Source organism: Zonotrichia leucophrys, chromosome 19 (genome assembly GCF_028769735.1).
Source record: "Zonotrichia leucophrys gambelii isolate GWCS_2022_RI chromosome 19, RI_Zleu_2.0, whole genome shotgun sequence".
NCBI lineage: Eukaryota > Metazoa > Chordata > Aves > Passeriformes > Passerellidae > Zonotrichia > Zonotrichia leucophrys.
In genome coordinates this window covers 947785-967555 of record NC_088188.1, presented here as the reverse complement: position 1 = coordinate 967555, position 19771 = coordinate 947785, and the positions used below count along the sequence as shown (strand labels likewise).

The 19771-nt window shown below is 52.2% G+C and overlaps 1 protein-coding gene across 3 annotated transcripts in view; it reads right to left on the bottom strand.

The window, feature by feature from the left end:
- Positions 1–19771, bottom strand: part of LOC135456008 (S-adenosyl-L-methionine-dependent tRNA 4-demethylwyosine synthase TYW1-like) — a 99782-nt gene that overhangs the window by 33929 nt on the left and 46082 nt on the right. For all 3 annotated transcript variants that reach the window (XM_064729595.1, XM_064729594.1, XM_064729596.1), the window contains exons 13-14: positions 14992–15169; positions 10583–10718 (exon numbers count right to left, since the gene is read on the bottom strand). In XM_064729595.1, the coding sequence (XP_064585665.1) occupies positions 10583–10718; positions 14992–15169 (314 nt within the window). The remainder of the gene's footprint in view (positions 1–10582; positions 10719–14991; positions 15170–19771) is intronic.

The following is a 19771-nucleotide window of genomic DNA, read 5'->3' as shown; positions in this document are numbered from 1 at the left end:
GGGAAAGGACTGCTCCTGTGAGGGTGGCACACACAGGAGCTCAGCCACAGCCTGGGAAGGGGTAACTGTATTTATGGGAATAGTGGCACTCCTTATCCTGGGAAATAACAAACCAGCACTGCAACTTCCAGTGATGAAAGCAGAGATTAAGCTGCCATAAAAACATAATTACCTCGTTAAAAAACACTCTTGCAGGCTGTGAAGCAAATGATTTATATTTTTCTTCTGGGTTTTGTCCAAATCATCTATAAATAGAGCTGAAAGCCCCACCAGGATTGCTGAAAATCCTGCCCAGTTCACTTCACAAATAGCAGTGTAAACAAGGAGTCTGACATAAATTTCTCTTATTGATTAAGCAATCCTTGCAGACCCAGTGCTCTTGAAAAGCCTTAATTCAAGAGTTGGGCTCTAAAAGAACAACAATTATGGGCTTTAAACATTTTAAGTGCCCATTCTGGTAAATAGGTGAGCTTGAGCTGGGGCTGAGGGAACTCCTGCAGGTGCTGGAGCAGAGCAGGGGAATGATAAAAATTCCAGCAAAGGATTGATTCAGGTCCTGCTGTCTGGGGATCCACAGTGCAAGGTGTTCTTGTGAGAGACTGTCCGAATTTTCCCTCATCTGCCTCACGATCATCATTGGGGGACCACTGAAGAGAAAACCCCCCTGTCTAGAATCTCTGGCTTTGTAGGAGAAAGTCACACACCAAAGGCCCTGAGACCTGAGAGCACAGTGCTAAGCTATTGTTCACAGCTGTTGTTTGCTGTGTGCTACACTGAGCCAAATGAGAAGAAGGGGGCACCGTACCCTTTGTGCAACAACAGCCTTGGGAGCTGTCCCACCTCTCTCCTGGCTGGACTTCTCCTGAGTTTGGGGTGGTCTCCCATACAGACCCTCACCTGTTTTACACCCACCGTGACAGACAGACTGAGATGTGAGGAGCCTCTCCATCAAGGACTGAGACATGGAACCCCCATGTGCAAAGGCCCCTCTGCTCCTTCCAAGGACTGGGACTGAAACCCCCAGCCCAGGGCAGTGTGTGGGGGAGGCAAGCTGACCAAAGCGAGATGTTTGCCTGCAGGTTGTGACCGCTGGACCACGAAAACAATGGCTCTCATTTACTGCTGAGAACATGGACTGCCTGTTACATCTATTCTTTATTGTATCTGTTTTCCCCACACACACAATTTTCAATAGAATTATCATAATAAAAACCTCTGAGTTAGCTTGAGATTTTGAGATCTCCCTGATGTAACAGATGGATCCTCAACTGGACTGGACCAAAGAACTTTGTCTACTTTTGGTAGCTGTATCCCCCTCTTTCTCTCTCTTTCTCTATCTTTTCTCTCCCTTAATCCCTCTATCACATTTTGCTGTGGTCATTCAATAAAGCTGCATTTGTTTCGATTATCACTGCAAACCCCCTGTGTCATGTCAGTTTTTTGCACCCTGAGATCAAATCCACGAACCATCACAAACCCCTTCATAAAGACTGACTGTGACACTGCTCCACCTGAGGAGCCTGCCCAGGGGATGCCTGAAATTCCAACACCTCACATTCCAGCACTCCTTTAGAGACCCAGTGTCCATGAGATGCCTTCAGATCCTGCTGCTTCCACAGCAAGCTGCACTCAGAGAGCCCAGAGGGCGATCAGAGTCCCCAGAATCGTTAAGCAAATTCCAACCCTGAGCTAGAAGGACATAAAAGCAATGATGCAAACACACTCACACTTGTACAGCTCTGTAAACAGTTGTTTTCTATTACATGTATTTATTATGGATCATCAACTCTCCAGTTGCAGGGCTCATCACCCCCAAACACTCCAGACCTGCTGGCTTTAGCACTAAGCACTTAGAGACCGTTTGCACTGCATCTCATTTGGTTCTTGCACCAAACAGATTTTGTCCCCCTTGTCCTGCCACTCTCTGCCTGTGTAAAAGTCCCTCTCCCTCCTTTTAAAAGCCCTCTTTAGGCTCTGGAAGGGGCTCTAAAGTCTCCCTGGAGCCTTACCTTCTCCAGGTGAACACCCCAGCTCTCCCAGCCTGGATCCTGGACCATCTCCATGGCCTCCCCTGGACTCACAGTTCACATCTTCCCTGGTGAACTCTATGAATTACCACATTATAACCAGAATTATATCAATTTCTGGGAATTCAATGAAAGATGCCCCAGCAGCTTTGCAGCTTCAGAGGGGACTCTGAATCCTTGTGCTGCAGTTTCTGCATTTCTGCCATTGCCAAATCCAACAGCAGCTTCATCCACACAGGATGAACACACAGGACTTGGCTCCCAAGTGCACCACCTGCAAGTCAACAGCCTCCAGAGGGGTCACTGGAGCAGCCATGGGAACCATGGAGGGGCCACATGGTCTGGGAGGTCACAGCCAGCACTAAGGGCCAGCAGCACCCAGAGCTCCAGTCCCACCCAGCTCCAGCCCCACAGCACCCAGCTCCAGCCCCACAGCACCCACTCCAGCCCCACAGCACCCAGCTCCAGCCCCAGCTCCCCATGGCCTGGTGGGGATGGGCAGGAGCAGGGCCATGCACCCACATGCCCATGGCACAAGGGGAGCAGCACCCCTTGGCATGAGCCTGTTTATTGCCCAAAGCAAGGAAAGTTGGGGTCTCTGTGACCCCGAGGAGCTGAACTGGGACTGGGAGATCAGTGAGCAAGTACTGCAGGCACAGCCCTTCCCCAAGGCACTGCAGACACTGAGGGCACAGCCCTGCCACGGGGCACTGAGGGCACAGCCCTTCCCCAAGCCCTGCTCCTCACTCCTGCTGCAGGATCCTGCCCTGAGGGTCCCAGGGAACAAACCAAGCTTGGTCCCCTCAGAGCCAAGCACGGGGGTCTCACCCTGGGCCAGGAGAACATGTCCCCAAGGCCACCCAAAGGACACGTGGCACTCAACAGCCCTGGGCACCCTGTCCATGTCTCCATGTCTCCAAGTGTCCCTGTGTCCAAGTGTCCATGTGTTGGTATGTCCTTGTGCCCATGTGTGTCCACGTCTCTGTGTGTCCACATGTCTCTGTGTCAGCATCTCCCTGTGTTGGTGTGTCTGTGTGTCCATGTGTCCCCATGTCCCTGTGTTTGTGTGTCCCTGTGTCGGTCTCTCTGTGTGTCCCTGTGTGTCCACATGTCAATGTGTCCATGTCCCTGTGTCTCCATGTGTCCCTGTCCCCATGTCCCTGTGTGTCCCTGTGTCAGTGTGTCTGCATGTCAATGTGTCCCTGTGTCTCTGTGTGTCCATATGTCCCTGTGTCTGTGTCCCCGTGTGTCCCTGTCCCCTTATGTCCATATGTCCCTGTGTCTGTGTCCCGTGGTCCCTGTCCCCGTGTCCCTGTGTGTCCACATGTCGATGTGTCCATGTCCCCGTGTCCCTGTGTGTCCACATGTCGATGTGTCCATGTCTCTGTGTGTCAGTGTGTCCCTGGCCCCATGTCCCTGTGTGTCCGTGTCCCCGTGCAGGCCTGGCTCCAGCCCTGTCCCCCAGGCAGCCCTGCCCCCAGCCCAGCCCACCCTTCAGGAACAGATATCTCCCCTCCAAAGCAATGTCCCCCTGATTCTGCCCTTCCCAAACCCAGGAGGGAGTTCCCACCACCACCACATTCCCAGAAAATCCCTTTCCTTGCTTGCAGTGCTTCTGTCTCAGCTCTGCACTCCCTGTTCCACATGAGCAAACACATCACTCCTGCAGATGTTTTGTCAACTTGTCTTTCCTGAAATGCCAAATGCAAGGATCCAAAGGAATGGATTCAATGAACCCAATAAATGCCTCTCACCTGTGAGAGCTGCTGGGGATGGCTCAGTGAGGAGAGAAATCCAGAGTTAATGCATTTAGCAACTGGAGCATGGTGCACTGCCCTGCCCAGGCCCAATCTGAGCCATTCAGCCCTGTCAGCTCAGCTTCACGGGCTCAAATCAAACCTTGGCTGGAAGCAAAGTGCAGCCCCAAGTTTCCCTTGCTGCCACAAGCAGAATTTCAGGTTTGTTCTTTCCTCCTGGAGAGTTCCCATAAAAGCACAAGCAGGCTCAGCCTCCTCAGAGGGCCTGTCCATGAAAACTGCTCTAGTTCACAACCAGAGAACAAAAATGTGACCAAATGTCCCCAAGGCCACAGAGGCTGCTGAGGGGACTGGCAGCTCCCAGAGCAGGGAACAGCCCTGGGCTGGTGGTTGGGTAATGAATAACCTGGAAGGGGAACAGAGACTGGTTTGAACCAAGCACCTTAAAAGCCAAGGCTGGCATCTCTCAGGCAGCTTCTAGAGCAGCTCCAGGCAAAGGAGAGATGCTCTTTAATAGAAGGTAAGAACTGCAAATGCTCCCAACATTTCTGCAGCAGGAAAGCTGGGCAAGCTGGAGAATATCTGCTGCCTGAGGAGGGAAGGGATGAGGGAAGGGGAGGAGGAGGAGGGCCCTGCTCCTGCCACTTCCCAAGGCCATGGGAGGGGCAGGGGTGCCCTGTCCCCACCCCGAGGTGGCACTGGGCACCCTCTGCCAGGCAGGAATGAGAGGAGGGGCTTCACCTGGGAGATGGATTGTGATGGTGTTCACAGGGATCCCAGGATGAGGGAAGAGACAACGATCTGACTTTATGCCTCAGAAGGCTTGATTTATTATTTTATGATATATATTATATTAAAACCATACTGAAAGAATAGAAGAAAGGATTTCATCAGAAAGCTAGTTAAGAATAAAATAGAATGGAATGATAAAAGTTTGTGGCTCGGCTCTCTGTCCGAGCTAACTGGGCTGTGATTGGCCATTAATTACAAACATATAACATGAGACCAACCACAGATGCACCTGTTGCATTCCACAGCAGCAGATAATCATTGTTTACATTTTGTTCCTGAGGCCTCTCAGCTTCTCAGGAGGAAAAAATCCTAAAGAAAGGATTTTTCATAAAAGATATTGGCAACAACGGATGGGGAGAACATGGATTCCACCCCCTGCCTGTTCCTCTCTGGGTGACCACAGAACCCTCCCTTCCCCAGCCCCACTCTCTGCCTCCCCAGCACACACAGGACAGCAGCTGCTGCAATAACACATCCCTTTGCCTGGAGCTGTGGTATGAACATTTCCCCCTTCCCTGCCTGCAAGCAAAGCAGGAGGGACTGGCACAGCCAGAGCAGAGATTTCGCTCCCTCAGCAGCCAAGCACGCTGCTGAAGCCTGGTTTGGATTGCTGTGAGGACACTGAAAGGACAGGATGGATTTCAGAGGCAATAACTCCATATTAACATCATACCTGTGTCACACTCCTCAGGCTGCATCGCCCAAGGCTTTCACCACAAGTCTCATTAGCAATCCCATTAAAACAGGAACACAGCTGGTGGGAGCATTTACTGTGCAGAAGAGCCAAATTCTTCTAAATTTATAGTGGCAAAATTGATTACTGATTCTAACATCTGTTGCAGATTTTACATTTAAATTCTGCTTAAAAAGTCCCCCTGCTCAGAAACATCAGACATGGCTCCCCCTCCCCCAGGAGCCACATAAATTATCTCCCTGCAAATCAAATCTGTCTTTTCATGAAAACAATTGTCCCTGTCATTTATTACATAATAATCAGCACCAAAAGCTGCTGAGGATGTAACTCGATGTATTTATGCTGTTTGTAATCACACAAAGACATGGGTAACTTGGAAGACAGGATGATGTTGGGAAAACCAAAAAGAGTCAAGTAAATAGCAGCAGATGCAAGGCTGGGAATGTTTAAATATCAAACTGGTCTCTTCTTCACCCAGGAATGAAACAAGAGCTGCCTGTGAGCAGAGTGAAAATGCAGACCTGGAGTCAGCAATGGGAGCTGGTTTTGTATCTCGTGCCTTTCCCCTGGATAAACCTTTCCTAGCACCTGCCAGCAAGGAACATCCAGCACCAAACCCAGGCCCTGGCAGTGTGTGATACCCTAGCACAGGCAGAGGGAACCATTTCCCTTCTTGATCCTTTTTAATAAAGGAAAAATCCCAGGTGTCTGCTCCACCTCTCCCAGCGAGCCCTGGCCCTGGTTCTCCAGGAAATCCTGATCCCCTTGAAGCACAAAGAGAGCGAGGGCAAGCTGAGACCCAGATCTGCAGCAGAGCTGAGTGTGATGTCCAAAGGCACAGCCTGAGCTCCTGGCAGTGCCAATCAGCTGCCTCCTCTGCTTTGTGACCCTCCTGGAAGGACAGGAAGGACAAGGTTCTGCTCCATCATCAGTTCCTGCAGTGCCACACCATCCCATTAACCTGCAGGGCTCATTCCTGCTCTGTGCATGGCTCCAGGCTGCTTGAGAGGACACTGGCACATTGGCAGGTCCCAGCTCAGCCCTGCCTGGCTCTGGCAGCACAGCCAGTCCTGCCAGGCCAGCCCCTGCATGGGCCAGGAGGAGCTCAAGGGGTACAGACAGAAGAGGTGATGTTGGAGATTTTTTTCAGAAATGGCTTAGAAGGCAGCTGTGAGGAGTAAATTCTCACAGCCTGTTTCTGTAAACAGTAGAAGTTCTCAGGTTGTTTTTAATTACAAGTAAAAGTGACAAACATGAAGGCCTTGAGAACCTTGCATCTCAGGCAGCTTTCTCATAACAAGTAGATTTTCTATCTTTAGCTGTTTTGGGAAAGTAAAAGCAAGTTTTGAGAACACAAATCTTGGTATTGGAAACAAAAGGAGGGGTTGGTGTGTTATCTCTGACCTATTGTGAGCTCGGGTTTGCAATATGCATGAACTTAATTAACACGGTTATAAAAAGTGACTGATTGAGTCAATAAACGGAGTCGATGCTGATCAAGGAAGATGGGTCTTCTCCCTCCACTTCAATAAGGTGACACCACACCAGGGCTGGGAGATGCTCCTCAGAGCATGAGTGACAGCAGGACCTTCAGCCAGAGCTCAGCAAGCCCATGGACACCCATGGACCAGCAGCCGCTTATTCAAGAGCTGTTTTGCTCACCCAGGTCAGGAGGAGCTTTCCCAGCAGGTCAGGGTGGGATCCTGCCCCCCTGCCCAGCCCTGGGGGCAGCTCTGGGTGCTGTGTCCAGCTCTGGATCCTCAGCACAGCAGGGACAGCAGCTCCTGCAGCGGGGCCAGCTCAGGCTGTGAGGATGAGGAGGGCCTGGAGCATCTCTGTGCCCAGCAAAGGCTGAGGGAGCTGCGGCTGCTCAGGCTGGAGAGGAGCCCCAGCTGAGAGGGGCCCTCAGGCCTGGCTGTCCCTGTGTGCAGGGAGGGGCAGAGCAGGGCCCAGGCTCTGCTCCAGGCCCAGCCCTCATCATTGGTTTGCAGCCCATTCCTCACTGGGTATGGATCAGGAAGCAGCAATGGCTGGAAGAAACACCTTTCAGCAGAGATTTCTCATCCTGATGATCAGACAAGGACTCACATCCTCAGTGCCTGCTCCAAGCACTTGTCTGTCAAGCCAAGCCATCTCTCAATCACTCTCACAAACTCAAGGCTGTCAGAGGGTGAGGTTCCAAAACTCAAATGTGGTGTTTGGAAGGGCACAGCCTAAATTGCCCATGCTCTTGTCTTTCCTTTCCCTCTCCATTTAATTTCAGGGGTAGAGGAATCAGGACAAGAAACAAAGGAGCCTTTGGGAGTCCACCTGCTGTTTAACATAAACTCCTCTCTCAAAAAGTGCTTCTCAGCACAGAAAATGTAACATGAAGATCATTTCAATGAGAGCAGCTCTAGAAAGGATCAAACTTGCTCCAAGTAGCACTGGACAAAGGGGGGGGGGCGTTCATGTTGTTTGCTGCAGAGAGAAATAGCACAAAAGCTTTTTATCTTTTCTTCCTGGGCTTCCTTTGAAAATGGATGTAGCAACTAATCCCCAACATGTTGGATGAGGCTTGTCAGATCATCCTGGGAACAATTTGTTATTAAATTCACCCTTTTACCGAGGCTCAAGAACTTTGTGCAGGAGTTCAGTTAAAAGCATGAAATCCATTATCAGCATAACTGGGCCAAGGCTGGGCTGGATGGGGCCTGGAGCAGTGTGGGCTGGTGGAAGGGGTTAAAATGGGGTGAGTTTAAGGTCTCTTCCAACCCAAACCAGGATTCCTGCGTTCTATAACCACCTCACTGAGGTAAGAGACATTTGAAGTCCATCTTTGCCTAGGCCCTCCCATATTTAACAGGACCTGGGATTTGGCTGGAGCAAAGAGAACAGCCAAGACAAACATCCTCTCTCCTTTGTCACATAAAACCATGTCCTTCCCTCTTCCTTTCCCTCCCATTTCTCAGTCTGGATTGCCAAAGCAGAGGATTATTTTGCCACCACCCACCCCTGCAACCCCAGGCAGGGAGCAGAACCAGCACCTCCCAAGGTGATCACAAGGGCGATCACAGCAGGTACAACTCACATTCCTATAAACTCCCCTGCCCACTTTTATTTTTCAGTGTGCCCATGACTGCTCAGCAGTGACTCAGATGAGCTGCAGTGCCAGCTCCTCTCCACCTGGGAAGGACTGAATCAGCCTGGAAGGGTTGTCAGGCACTGGGAAAAACTGGGGCTTGTATTTGTTTCCCGATAAATTACCATCACCTCCCCAGCAGCAGCATTCCACACCCAGCCTGGAGAAGGGCCTGCGTGTCCCAGGAACTCACAGGTGCTTTGGCTGCCACCACCTCCCACAGTGACAGTCCCACAGGGCAGCTGGGAGGGGACAGAGAGCTGCTGCTGATGCCCAGGAGCACCTGGAGGTTTTGGGTACCAGAATCCTGAGCTTGTCCCCTGTGCTGGCACTGCTGGGGCACCTCCAACCCAGAGCCAGCCCTGGGCCCCTCAGGACAGGGCAGACCCTGAGGGGCTGGAGGGTGTCCAGGGAAGGGAATGGAGCCCCAGGAGAGGCTGAGCGAGCTGGGAAGGGGCTCAGCCTGCAGAAAATCAGGGGGGACCTTGTGGCTCTGCTCCCAGGGAGCAGGGGACAAAGAGAAATGGCATCAAGCTGTGCCAGGGCAGATTCAGGCTGGATATCAGGGAAAATTTCCTCATGGAAAGGAGGCTCAGGCACTGCCAGGGGCTGCCCAGGGAGGGTTGGAGTCCCCACCCCTGGAGATGTCCAAGGAAGGGCTGGGAATGGCACACAGTGCTCTGGGCACAGCTTGGACTGGATGGGCTGGGAGGGCTTTCCAACCTCACTGATTCTGGGATTAAGTGAAAACCAACAAAGAGCAGCTTCCCCAAGAGTTCCTGCTGCCCCCACATGTGCTGCTGCCTCGTGCAGCTGAGCAGGGCTTCAACTGGAACAACCATTAATTGGCTCTTGTGTTATCAGTGTTTCAAGGACCCTTCAAAGTGCAGTTGCTTGGAGGAGAAAATGCACCTGCTAGTGGAGCTGCTTTCTCCTCTCCTCTTCACCTTGACCAGGGTATTTTTAGCTGTATGGACAGACTTGCCAATACTTTCACCTTCAATTGTTTGCAAGGAAACTTCTCCCAGTAATGAACACTCAGGGTCAAGAGAGGCACAGGAAAGAAATGATGGGCAAAAGCAACTTCCCAAAAGGCTTTTTCAGTATTTTGTACCTTCAGTATTTTAGCTCTTCTCCTTCCCACAGATCTCCCTGCTCACAGAGAATTTGTTTGCACTTGATTTTAATGCCCTCGGTGTTTGGCCTGAGGTTTTGCACAGGAGCTGCATCTCCACACACAAAGCACCTGACCATGCTGCCCACATGCAGCAGAAAGTGCCACTCAATTCCTCTGAGCCTCACACATCCACTAATCTAAGTTCCTTTGGCAGAGAATGCTCCAACACCACCTCCTGAGACAGCTGGGAAGCTCATTATGCCTACAAAACCTCATTATTCCAAAGCAGCAGTCTCTCCTGGCTGTCCATCCCAGCAGGCAACGTGTCAATGATCAGTCCACACAGCCCTGGCTCCCACCAGAGCCCAGGAGCAGGAACAAGAGGCAGACATGGCTCTGTTCTCATCCCCTCAGTGCTGCTGGGCCCAGGAGAGCTGCACCAGTGACTGCACAGCTCACCTGGCACACCCAGGGCCCAGGCACTGCTGATCCATCACACACAGGGCAAAGCCCTCCTGCTGCTGTGCTCAGATCCCCTGGGATGGCTCAACCTCCCAGGAAAAGCAAATTTCTGTGGGGCAGGAGGGTGACAGAGCTACCAAACTCCAGCACACACATTTTAATGTCCCTCATGTGCTGCCATTTCAAGGGAGCCTCTGAGAACCAGAGCAAAGGAACACAGGGGATTTACAACTCTTCCCTGAATTTCCAGCTTTCCTTCAGCAGCCTGCTTTTAGTGTAACCCCTTTGTTAGGAAATCTATTATTTGATAATCTCTTCATCCCTCACAGCACCCTTTAGTCACAGCATTTACTACTCCATTTGACACACACATTCTGCTCTGGAAAACCACCCAAACCTGCTGCACTTCACACACCTGAACACCCCAACCATGGAAATATACTCCCATCACACCTAGAACCCACTCCATGGTCCATCTTAGAGCCTCTCAAGTCTTCTACTTCTGCAGAAAGTAGAAGCAGGTAAGGTGAGAAGGAAGAAAAGGAGGTGGTGAGTCAGCAGAGTACAGAAGGAAGGAAAAAGCCATTTAAAAATCCATGCTTAAGTGGGTACCTTTTCAGCTAAGGCCTTCAGGCTGTCCAGAAACCTCTCCCAGAAGTCCTTGAAGAGGGGTCTGTCAATCCTCTTCAGGCTCTCCCTGGTGCTGGCATCCACACTGACGTAGAGCTGGGTCACAGGCTCCAGCTTCCTGCAAAGGGAAAAGGGAATTGCTGCTTTCCAAACCTGCAGCTTCAGTTTGTGCTCTCCTACCAAAACAGGAACAGGAACTGGGCAGTGTTTCCAGGGAAGGGTCATCTCTGCCATCAGCAGCAAGGTGTTATAACCCCAACAAACAGCCCCAAGGCTGAGAACTCTCACACAGCCTTGGCTGACAATGCCTTTGTCACTTCCTCCCTGCACCAGCACAGCTCTCTCTCCAGTGGGGCTGTAACACATTGGGAAAGGCTTCCCAAAGGAAGGGGTTCAGCTGAGGCACAGAGAGGTTCTGCAACCCACAAAGCTGTGCCCTTTCTCCATGATCTATCTGGCCCATGGGAAGACAATCCATTCAACAGAAATGGACATCAGCAGGAATTTCCCCATGGAAAGGGGGCTCAGGCACTGCAGGGGCTGCCCAGGGAGGTTTGGAGTGCCCATCCCTGGAGGTGGCACCCAGTGCTCTGGGCAGGGATTGGGTGCAGCTGGAACTCAATGATCCTGGAGGGATTTTCCAACCTCAGGGATTCTGTGACTCTAAATTCAGCCCTAATTCAGGCAGTTCCTACTGCTGGAGATGCTGAACTGCCCTGACCTGCAGCAGGATCATCAGTGACATTTCTGAAGGGATAGCAAAGCTGTTTACAAAATAAAGCCACACACAAACCACAGCCTTCTCCTTCCACAGAAATCCTGGAGCAGAGCCCTTCTGGCCCCAAGTGTTGGGAGCCAGCACTGGGAACTCCTGCAGGGACTGAACCTCCTTTGGTGTGGGAAGAGCCTGGCTGGAGGCTGATCCCTTCCATAAATGCCAAAGGAATAAGGGAGGAGCAGCAGCACCACAGCCCAGCAGCAAAAGGACCAAAGGGATTAAGAAGAGCCTAGAAAGGAGCTCCCTCAGAATCCCAGGATTGTGACAGTGTTCACAAGGGTCTGAGGATGAGGGAAGAGATGAGGATCTGATTCCATGTTTCAGAAGGCTTGATTTGTTATTTTATGATATATATTACATTAAAACTATACTAAAAGAATAGAAGAAAGGATTTCATCAGAAGGCTGGCTAAGAATAGAATAAGAAAGAATGATAACAAAGGCTTGTGGCTCAGACAGAGAGTCCAAGCCAGCTGACTGTGACTGGCCATTAATTAGAAACATCCACATGGGCCAATCCCAGATGCACCTGTTGCATTCCACAGCAGCAGATAATCAATGTTTACATTTTGTTCCTGAGGCCTCCCAGCTTCTCAGGAGGAAAAAATCCTAAGGAAAGGATTTTCTATAAAACATGTCTGTGACACAGGATCACTGAGGCTGGAAAAGCCCCTGAATGTCACCAAGCCCAGCCTGTGCCTGATGCCCACCTTGTCACCAGCCCAAGGCACTGAGTGCCACCTCCAGGGGTGGGGACAGAGCCTTTCCCCTGGCAGAAGTGACCAAGGCAGTGAGTGTGACACACAACCCTCGTGGCACCTCCACCCCAGGGCTGCAGCATCAACAACCACAGTGTACACAGAGCTCCCAGCATCTGGGGCAGCATTTTGGGAGTGCTTGGTGTGAAGTCTGCAATGAGCAGGCACCAGTCCCAGCTTCATTTGGTTCTCTAGAGATGAGGAGAAATCAGAAGCCATTGTTCAGGTACCAAACAGCGCCACCTAAAATACATTGTCACCCAAAGGTGACAGGGGCAAGAACTGGCCAGAGAGAGACGGACCAGAGCTCTCTGTGTCCAGAAAAATCCACTCAACCGACCATTGGAACACATTCTCTGTGTGTGTATTTAGACAGCAAAACAAAATAATCCAGAACAAACTGAATGTTTCAGGTTAAAATTTCAGTTTTTGTAAACAAGTTTGTCTGGACTGGCAACTCAAAGCCACAGAGTCCAAAATGACCAAATGTGAAATGCTCAGTTTCCAGGAATACTGAGCCAAACTCCTTCTTTACTGAGTGCTGTCTTTGCTTAATTAAAAGGGGACCCAGTGAAGATGGAGCAGGTGCTTTACAAATAGGGGCTGAGAAAAATCATCTCAAACCTAGGGACAGGCAGGAGCCAGACTCACAGTCAGCAAGGGGGAAATGAAGGAATTAGAAGTGATGCAAGGGAGGGATTTCAGCCCCAAACAGGAATGGCCCACAGGGCTCTGCATGGCTGGGATCCGAGGTGAGCTGGGCATGTTCTGCCAAGGGGGAACAAGGAGAGAGGGGCAGTGAGAACCAGGACACAGACTGGTGCTCCTGGGACAGCTCCAGTGCAGAACAACAGCAAATGCAGCTGTGTGGCACCAGGATGGATCTGCTAGCTCAGACACCTGAGGTGAAATCCAGGAGACCAAATCCATGGCATTTACACAGGGGTGTGGGCAGGAATCCTGAGCTGAAATCTTCAGCTGAGCTGTGCCATCAAATAAATCCACTTCACCAGGCAGGCAGGACAGAGCCCACAAGAACCAGGAACAGCAACATCACAAATGAGCATCTGCTGGTGAGCATTAATAATCATCTGCTCATTATTGGCATTATTATTGATCATAAAGGCAAACCCACACACGAGGGGTGTTCACAGCCATGGGTCAGAGACAGGAGCCAGGTACAGGAGCTCACCTGCTGTAAAACCTCCCTCCGTTTATTGTGAGCCTGTGGCAGGTGGAGCTGCTGCCCGAGGAGAGGAGGAGGAAGAGAGGAAGGCACAGGGGGCACCCACTGGAGCCCCTGTCCTGAATCCAGCAACACCCCAGGCCACACTGCCCTCTCCCAGAAGGGGCTGGGAGGGACCTTAAAACTCATCCAGCCATGGCAGGGACACCTCCCACTGTCCCAGGCTGCTCCCAGCCCTGCCCAGCCTGGCCTTGGGCACTGCCAGGGATCCAGGGGCAGCCACAGCTGCTCTGGGCACCCTGTGCCAGGGCCTGCCCACCCTCACAGGGAACAATTCCTCATTCCCAATATCCCATCCATCCCTGCCCTCTGGCACTGGGAGCCATTCCCTGTGTCCTGTCCCTCCATCCCCTGTCCCCAGTCCCTCTCAGCTCTCTTGAGGTCACCCTGCCTATTGCAGGATGAACTTTTTGACTGCAGCTCCTCTGCTGACAGCACAGAAGTGAGCTGGGTGCCAACTTCAGTTCCCATATTAAGCAAATCATCTGCTTTGATGAGCCAAAGATCAGTTGCAATTTTTAAGACAGCAAGACTAGCATTTTATCCCCTTCTTTTTTGTTTCTTTTTAAAAAGATTCAGCAGATCCGAAAAGTGCAGCTTCCAAATAGAGTGTGTGCTCTCTTTTTAAACTGCTATATTTAGGGAAGAGCAATTTCTATCTACCAGGCACATAATACATGACTTAAAGTAACTTGATTACACAATTATTCAATCATTTGGAATGCCTTTGTAGTGTATAATTACTCACTCCCAAAGTGCCTGCACTCCCCCCTCAGTGCCAGATTCAGACCATGAGTGCAAGGGAAGCTGTCCCAGGAGCACAGAGAGGAGCTGGCATGAGCTGGGTGACACCAAGGCCACCCTGGCCACCCTCATGGGTCACACCAAGGCCACCCTGCCACAGCTCCAGGGCTGGATTTGCTGCTGTTCCCAACTGCTGGGGTTGTGAGCAGCCCCAGCCTCCCTGGAGCTGCATTCCCCCATGTGCTGCACTTTGGTAACAACAGCCTGGATGCTCCACAGCATCAGAAAAAGGGATTATTTTCCTTTAGAAAGACTCTGAAAGAGTTCATTGAAGTGTTTGGAAGCCTTCATTCAAGTCCCCCTGAGGGAGGTGAAGCAGATCCCACTTTGCTGATGGACATGTGCTTGTCACCCTCCTGATCCTGACCCTGCTGGGGATGCTGGGCTGGGCAGAGCTGTGGGCTGAGCCTTTACAGCTGCTGCTCTGGGCTCAGAACAAAGATCAGCCCCAAAGGCAATCTCTGAGCTCAGTGCCCTGCTCTGCCTGGCAGGACAGAAATTATTCCTGCCCCAGGCACAAAGCACAGCTCACTCACTGCTCCCCTCCTGCCACTCCTTCACAGGTGCCACATTCCAGCCTCTCCACTTCCAGCAGCAATCACAGTTTGTTTAGGAGGTACAGAAAAAATCAAACTGAGAGAGAGAAAGGGCTGAGAAGGAGCATGAGGAGATTGAGGTTAAAATCAGATGCTGAGGGGGATTTTCATTGCCAGTGCTTGTGCAGACTGACTCTGAGGGGCACAGCATGGCATGGGGACACAGGTCAGCACTGCAGTGTCTGAGGAGGAATTCCCTGCAGCTCTTACCTGATCTCCTCGGGGAACTGGGCGTTGGTGACCAGGAAGGTGGAGATGCCCTGCTGGTGCAGGAGCCTCACCAGCTGGTTGATGTGGGGGTACATGATGGGCTCCCCCACCAGGGACAGGGCACAGTGCTTCACTGCCAGAGCTTCCTCCAGCCGGGCTGCCTTCACTCCTGACACACCTGCAGAGGGGACAACACTGAAATGAACAGTGCATGGGGCCCTGAGCAAGCTGCTCTGGGGGAAGTGGAAGGAACAAGATGATTTTTAAGGTCCCTTCCAACCCAAACCCTTCTGTGGTTCTGTAACAAATCCCCCTCCCAAACACCTGTATCCAAAACACACCTGGCACAGGAGGGCTGAGAAGAGCACAGGGGACACCAGGCCAGAGCCAGGGAGCAGCTCTGCAGCACCCACAGAGCAGCAGCACCCAGAGCCTGGGCTGGGAGTGCCCTGGGCACTGCTGAGAGCAGTGAGCTGCTGACACCTGAGCCAAGATTAAACACTTGAGCCAAGCTCCCCACTGCTGAGGCCTCGGGATGCTGCTGAGTGCTGAGACACAAACACACAGGGCAGCTCAAGGCCACTGCAAGCAGGTGTGTCAGGGAAGCAGCCCAGGCCATGGCTGTGCTGTGCTGGTCCCTGTGGGCTCCAGGAAGGGCAGCTGAGCCCTTCCCAGCAAGGGACTGAATGCAGGAAGGGCAGCTGAGCACAGCTCCCCAAGCACAGCAAGGGGCTGAGCCCTGACTGCAAACACAGAACGTGCAGCTCCACAGGGGATGTGATCAAAAGAAATCCCAGCACATGGCACAGTCCTGAACAGGCAGAGACCTTTCAGAAGGAAAACACAAGCAGCTCAAATGTAGCATCCATGTGAAAACACCACCTGAGTCCCACTCCTGATGCCACAGGAGGGAGGGGGAGCTGGATGCTCCTGCAGCCCACCCACACCTGACCAGGTGCTCAGGACCCCGGATGAAATCAGCTGCCTCCAAACAAGCTTTTGTTCCCAATCTGTCACTTCACATTTCCCTGATGTGCCTTGATGTACTCAAATCCTATCTGAGGCTTTAGATTGGGGGCTGGTCTGTTTTAAAGATAAAAAACAAAGCCTGGAGTGTGAATCCAGGTCCTCAGCTCCCTTCTGGTTGCCTTGACGCTGCAGAACAGAAAATTACAGCTCTGCTGCAAAGCCCAGATAAAAGAGGTGTTTGTGGATGTTGCTCCAGCCTCACGTAGCAAAGCTGGTTTGGAATCAGAGCAGGGCTCAGTGCATTTTCAAGCAGCCAGGCTCAGTCCTGAGGAAGTGACAGGACTAATGGTTATTCCATAGAAAGCTGACAGCACTAAATGAGAGCTTTATTGGAGAAGAAAGCAGTGTCTCCAGCACACGCTGAGATTAAAGGACTAACTTTCATATTCCTAAAACTACTGTAAGTCAGTTTTGGAATTAATTAATTTCTCTCTCTCAGCATTTTTCATCTGGACTCTCATCATTAGCCTGCCAGCTTTATAAGCAGCAGAACAAAATCCCAACATCCCCTAAAGTTTGAGGGGAACTTTCCCAAAACAGTTTACACCAAACCTGCCACATCCACGCAGAGCAGGGAGTGGGTTTGCCCACAACCCTTTGAGCACACAAACCACCAGCCAGGCAGGGATAACCTGCCAGGACTGGTGGATCCCAGGAGGGCAGGGACTCTCCTGAATCCCTCTGGCTCTGCTCCTGCCCTCAGCCCCCAGCAGAGCACATCTCCCTGGAAAAGCTGATTCCAGCTGCTGCACTAACTTGGGCAAAGACAGCACCCCTGGCACAGCACCCTGGGGAGGCTGGGCTGACTCTGGCACCCCTGTAAGCACCTGAGCAGCACCTCAAGAGCCTGGGGGCCAGGGGGATGAGAGACCTGCTCTGTCCATGCTGATCCATGGGTTCTCTGAGGATTTCCTGGCACAGGTCATGCATTTCTTTCTGGCTTTTTCCCTTTATTATCAGACTCCCACTCTCTCATTCCTGAGTTATGTTTCCATCCTGTGTGTGCCCTTTGCAAGGGCACAGAGATTTACAAGTCACTCCCCAGAAAAATGTATCCATCAAATAAACTTTGCAGCCTCACTCCCTATCAGTGAGGTGTCTCTTCATCATTTAATCCAAGAGAGAATTATGGGGCTTTAATGGCTGTGCTCTCCAAACCCAGCACAAACTGTGGCAACACTAAAGCAGAAGTGATTTATCATCACCCACGGGCACCCAGAGACTGAGGGCTGTCCTGTAGGGTGTCCTAAAGGATAAAGGGACACAAGAATTCTGGTCCTTCAAAGGAAATCTCATTTTTACTGCAATGGATTATATGAATAAAGCACCAGATGAGCTCAGCAGTTTCTCTGGCCCATGGAATGCGTGTGTGGATGGATCTGCCTGCAAAGCCTCCAAAACTGGAAAGAGCAGCACCAACGAATTCAAAAGGCTCAGGGAGGTACCTGACAGCACCCCCAGACACTCCAGCCCTGAGGACTCCCCAGCTAAGGGAGTTTTGATTCCCCAGAAGCCCAAACAGCCCAAAGTCTATGCCAAGGGCCAGGGTCCAACACCTGAGCCCTGCTGGGACACCTCTGGAGTCCCTGTGGGTGCCCAGCCAGAGCTGCAGGATCAGACACATCAATGCTGGGAAATGGAGATGGAATCCAACCATTCCCCAGCACTGCAAGGTCACCATTAACCCCTGTCCCCAAATGCCACATTCCACACAGTTTATAAACCCCTCCAGGGATGGGCACTCCACCTCCCTGACAGCTGTGCCAGGGCTGGACAACCCTCCCAGGAAGGAATTTCCCCCCTGAGCTGCCCTGGCCCAGCCTGAGGCCGTTCCCTCTGCTCCTGTCCCTGTTCCCTGGAGCACAGCCCGACCCCCCGGCTGTCCCCTCCTGTCAGGAGCTGTGCAGAGCCACAAGGGCCCCCTGAGCCTCCTTTGCTCCAGGCTGAGCCCCTGCCCAGCTCCCTCAGCCCCTCCTGGGGCTCCAGACCCTTCCCTGGACATGCCAGCCCCTTGCTGTCTTTTCCTGGAGGTGCCCCAGCAGTGCCAGTCAGGGACAGAGCTCAGCCACAACCCCTCCTTTCCTCCCCACAGCAGCCTGGGCCACCTCCCTGCTCCAGCAGGTGCTTCCTGTGCTTCTGCTGGGTTTTTCTCAAACACCACTCCCAGTAAAGGCCCCTGCTGTCTGTGCAGAGCTGCTGGGCTGGCAGGAGCAGCCAGGCCTGTTCCTCCAGCCTGGCACTGCACACAGGGACTCTGATCCTGCCCCAGCTGAACCTCTGCCTGTCCCCAGCTCAGTTCACTCACTCTGCCCCTACTCAGTTTGCCTCTTGCTGCTTGCACCCTGACAGCACCTCCCCACACACCTGAGGGAAGAATGATGTAAAATTCACTACATGGAACAGGAGCTCCTGGGCTTCTCTTTCCAATTTTTCTGCTCCTTAATAAACCTTTGACTCACAGCAGCTAGGACAGGAATGTTGCCATCTAGCACTAGAAAAATGAACCAGCTTTTCTTTTCCCACTTAACAGCACAGTTCTAGTCCAGAGCTTTTCTGTTTTCTCCTTTCACAGTTCCAGGTCAAGGGTAACTGTGCTCAGATGCACAGGCACATTTTGAGTAATATTTATGAATTTGTTTAACAGAAAATAGACTCCAAAAAGGGAGAACTGGGATGTCCTGACAGGCCCCCTGACACTTGAGCAGTATTTCAGATGCTGGAAAGTCTCTCCATAATCACTCCCTGTCCTCAACTCATTTTGGGAAGACAGCCGGGTCAGGGAATGAGGTTACTCCTCAGTGCAGGGTGGTAATGGCTCCTCTCCAGAGGCCTGAAAGCCTCCAGGGCTGGAGGGTCCCACCTGTCCAGGCCCCACCCTGGCTGAACAAGCTCATTTTGATGTGCAACTTCACTCTCTCAAACAGAAACCAAGTCTGCTGTCCCTTCTTCTGGGGGCAGGGACAACAGACAGGTGGGACTCCAGCATGGACAGATCTGATCTCCCTCAGAACCTCCCAGTGCTCAGAGACACAGAGAAACTGAGGCTGAGAAAACCTCCAGGATCAGAGTCCAAACATTCCCCAGCACTGCCAAAGCCACCACTAAACCGTGTCCCCAAGTGCCACATCCACATGAATTTTGAACATTTCCAGGGATGGGGACTCCAGCCCTGCCCTGCAGAGCCTGTGCCAGGACTGGCCTCCCTTTTCAGTGAGAAATTTCCCCCAAATCCCCCCTGAGCTGCCCTGGCCCAGCCTGAGGCCGTTCCCTCTGCTCCTGTCCCTGTTCCCTGGAGCACAGCCCGACCCCCCCGGCTGTCCCCTCCTGTCAGGAGCTGTGCAGAGCCACAAGGGCCCCCTGAGCCTCCTTTGCTCCAGGCTGAGCCCCTGCCCAGCTCCCTCAGCCCCTCCTGGGGCTCCAGATCCTTCCCTGCATCCATTGGCTCAACCCTGGTGTTTCTGCAGGTGCCCCTGGGGTAAAGCCCTGCCCTGAGAGTGCCTCACCCCCAGGTTTCCCTGCAGAGCTGCTGAGGCTGTTTCAGCACCACCATCCCTGCCCCAGGGGATGTCTGACAGTGCCAAACAAAGCCCAGGCTCAGGAGTGAGGCTTCACTGAGCTGCTGCTCCAAAGCAGCCACGTGAGGAGAGTGAAGCCCATGGGGCCCCAACCTGAGCTATTTTTCCACCCATTATCCAGCTGCAGAGATGGAGGCAGAGCAGCTCTGCTCTGCTGACAGAAGGGCTTTGTGCCT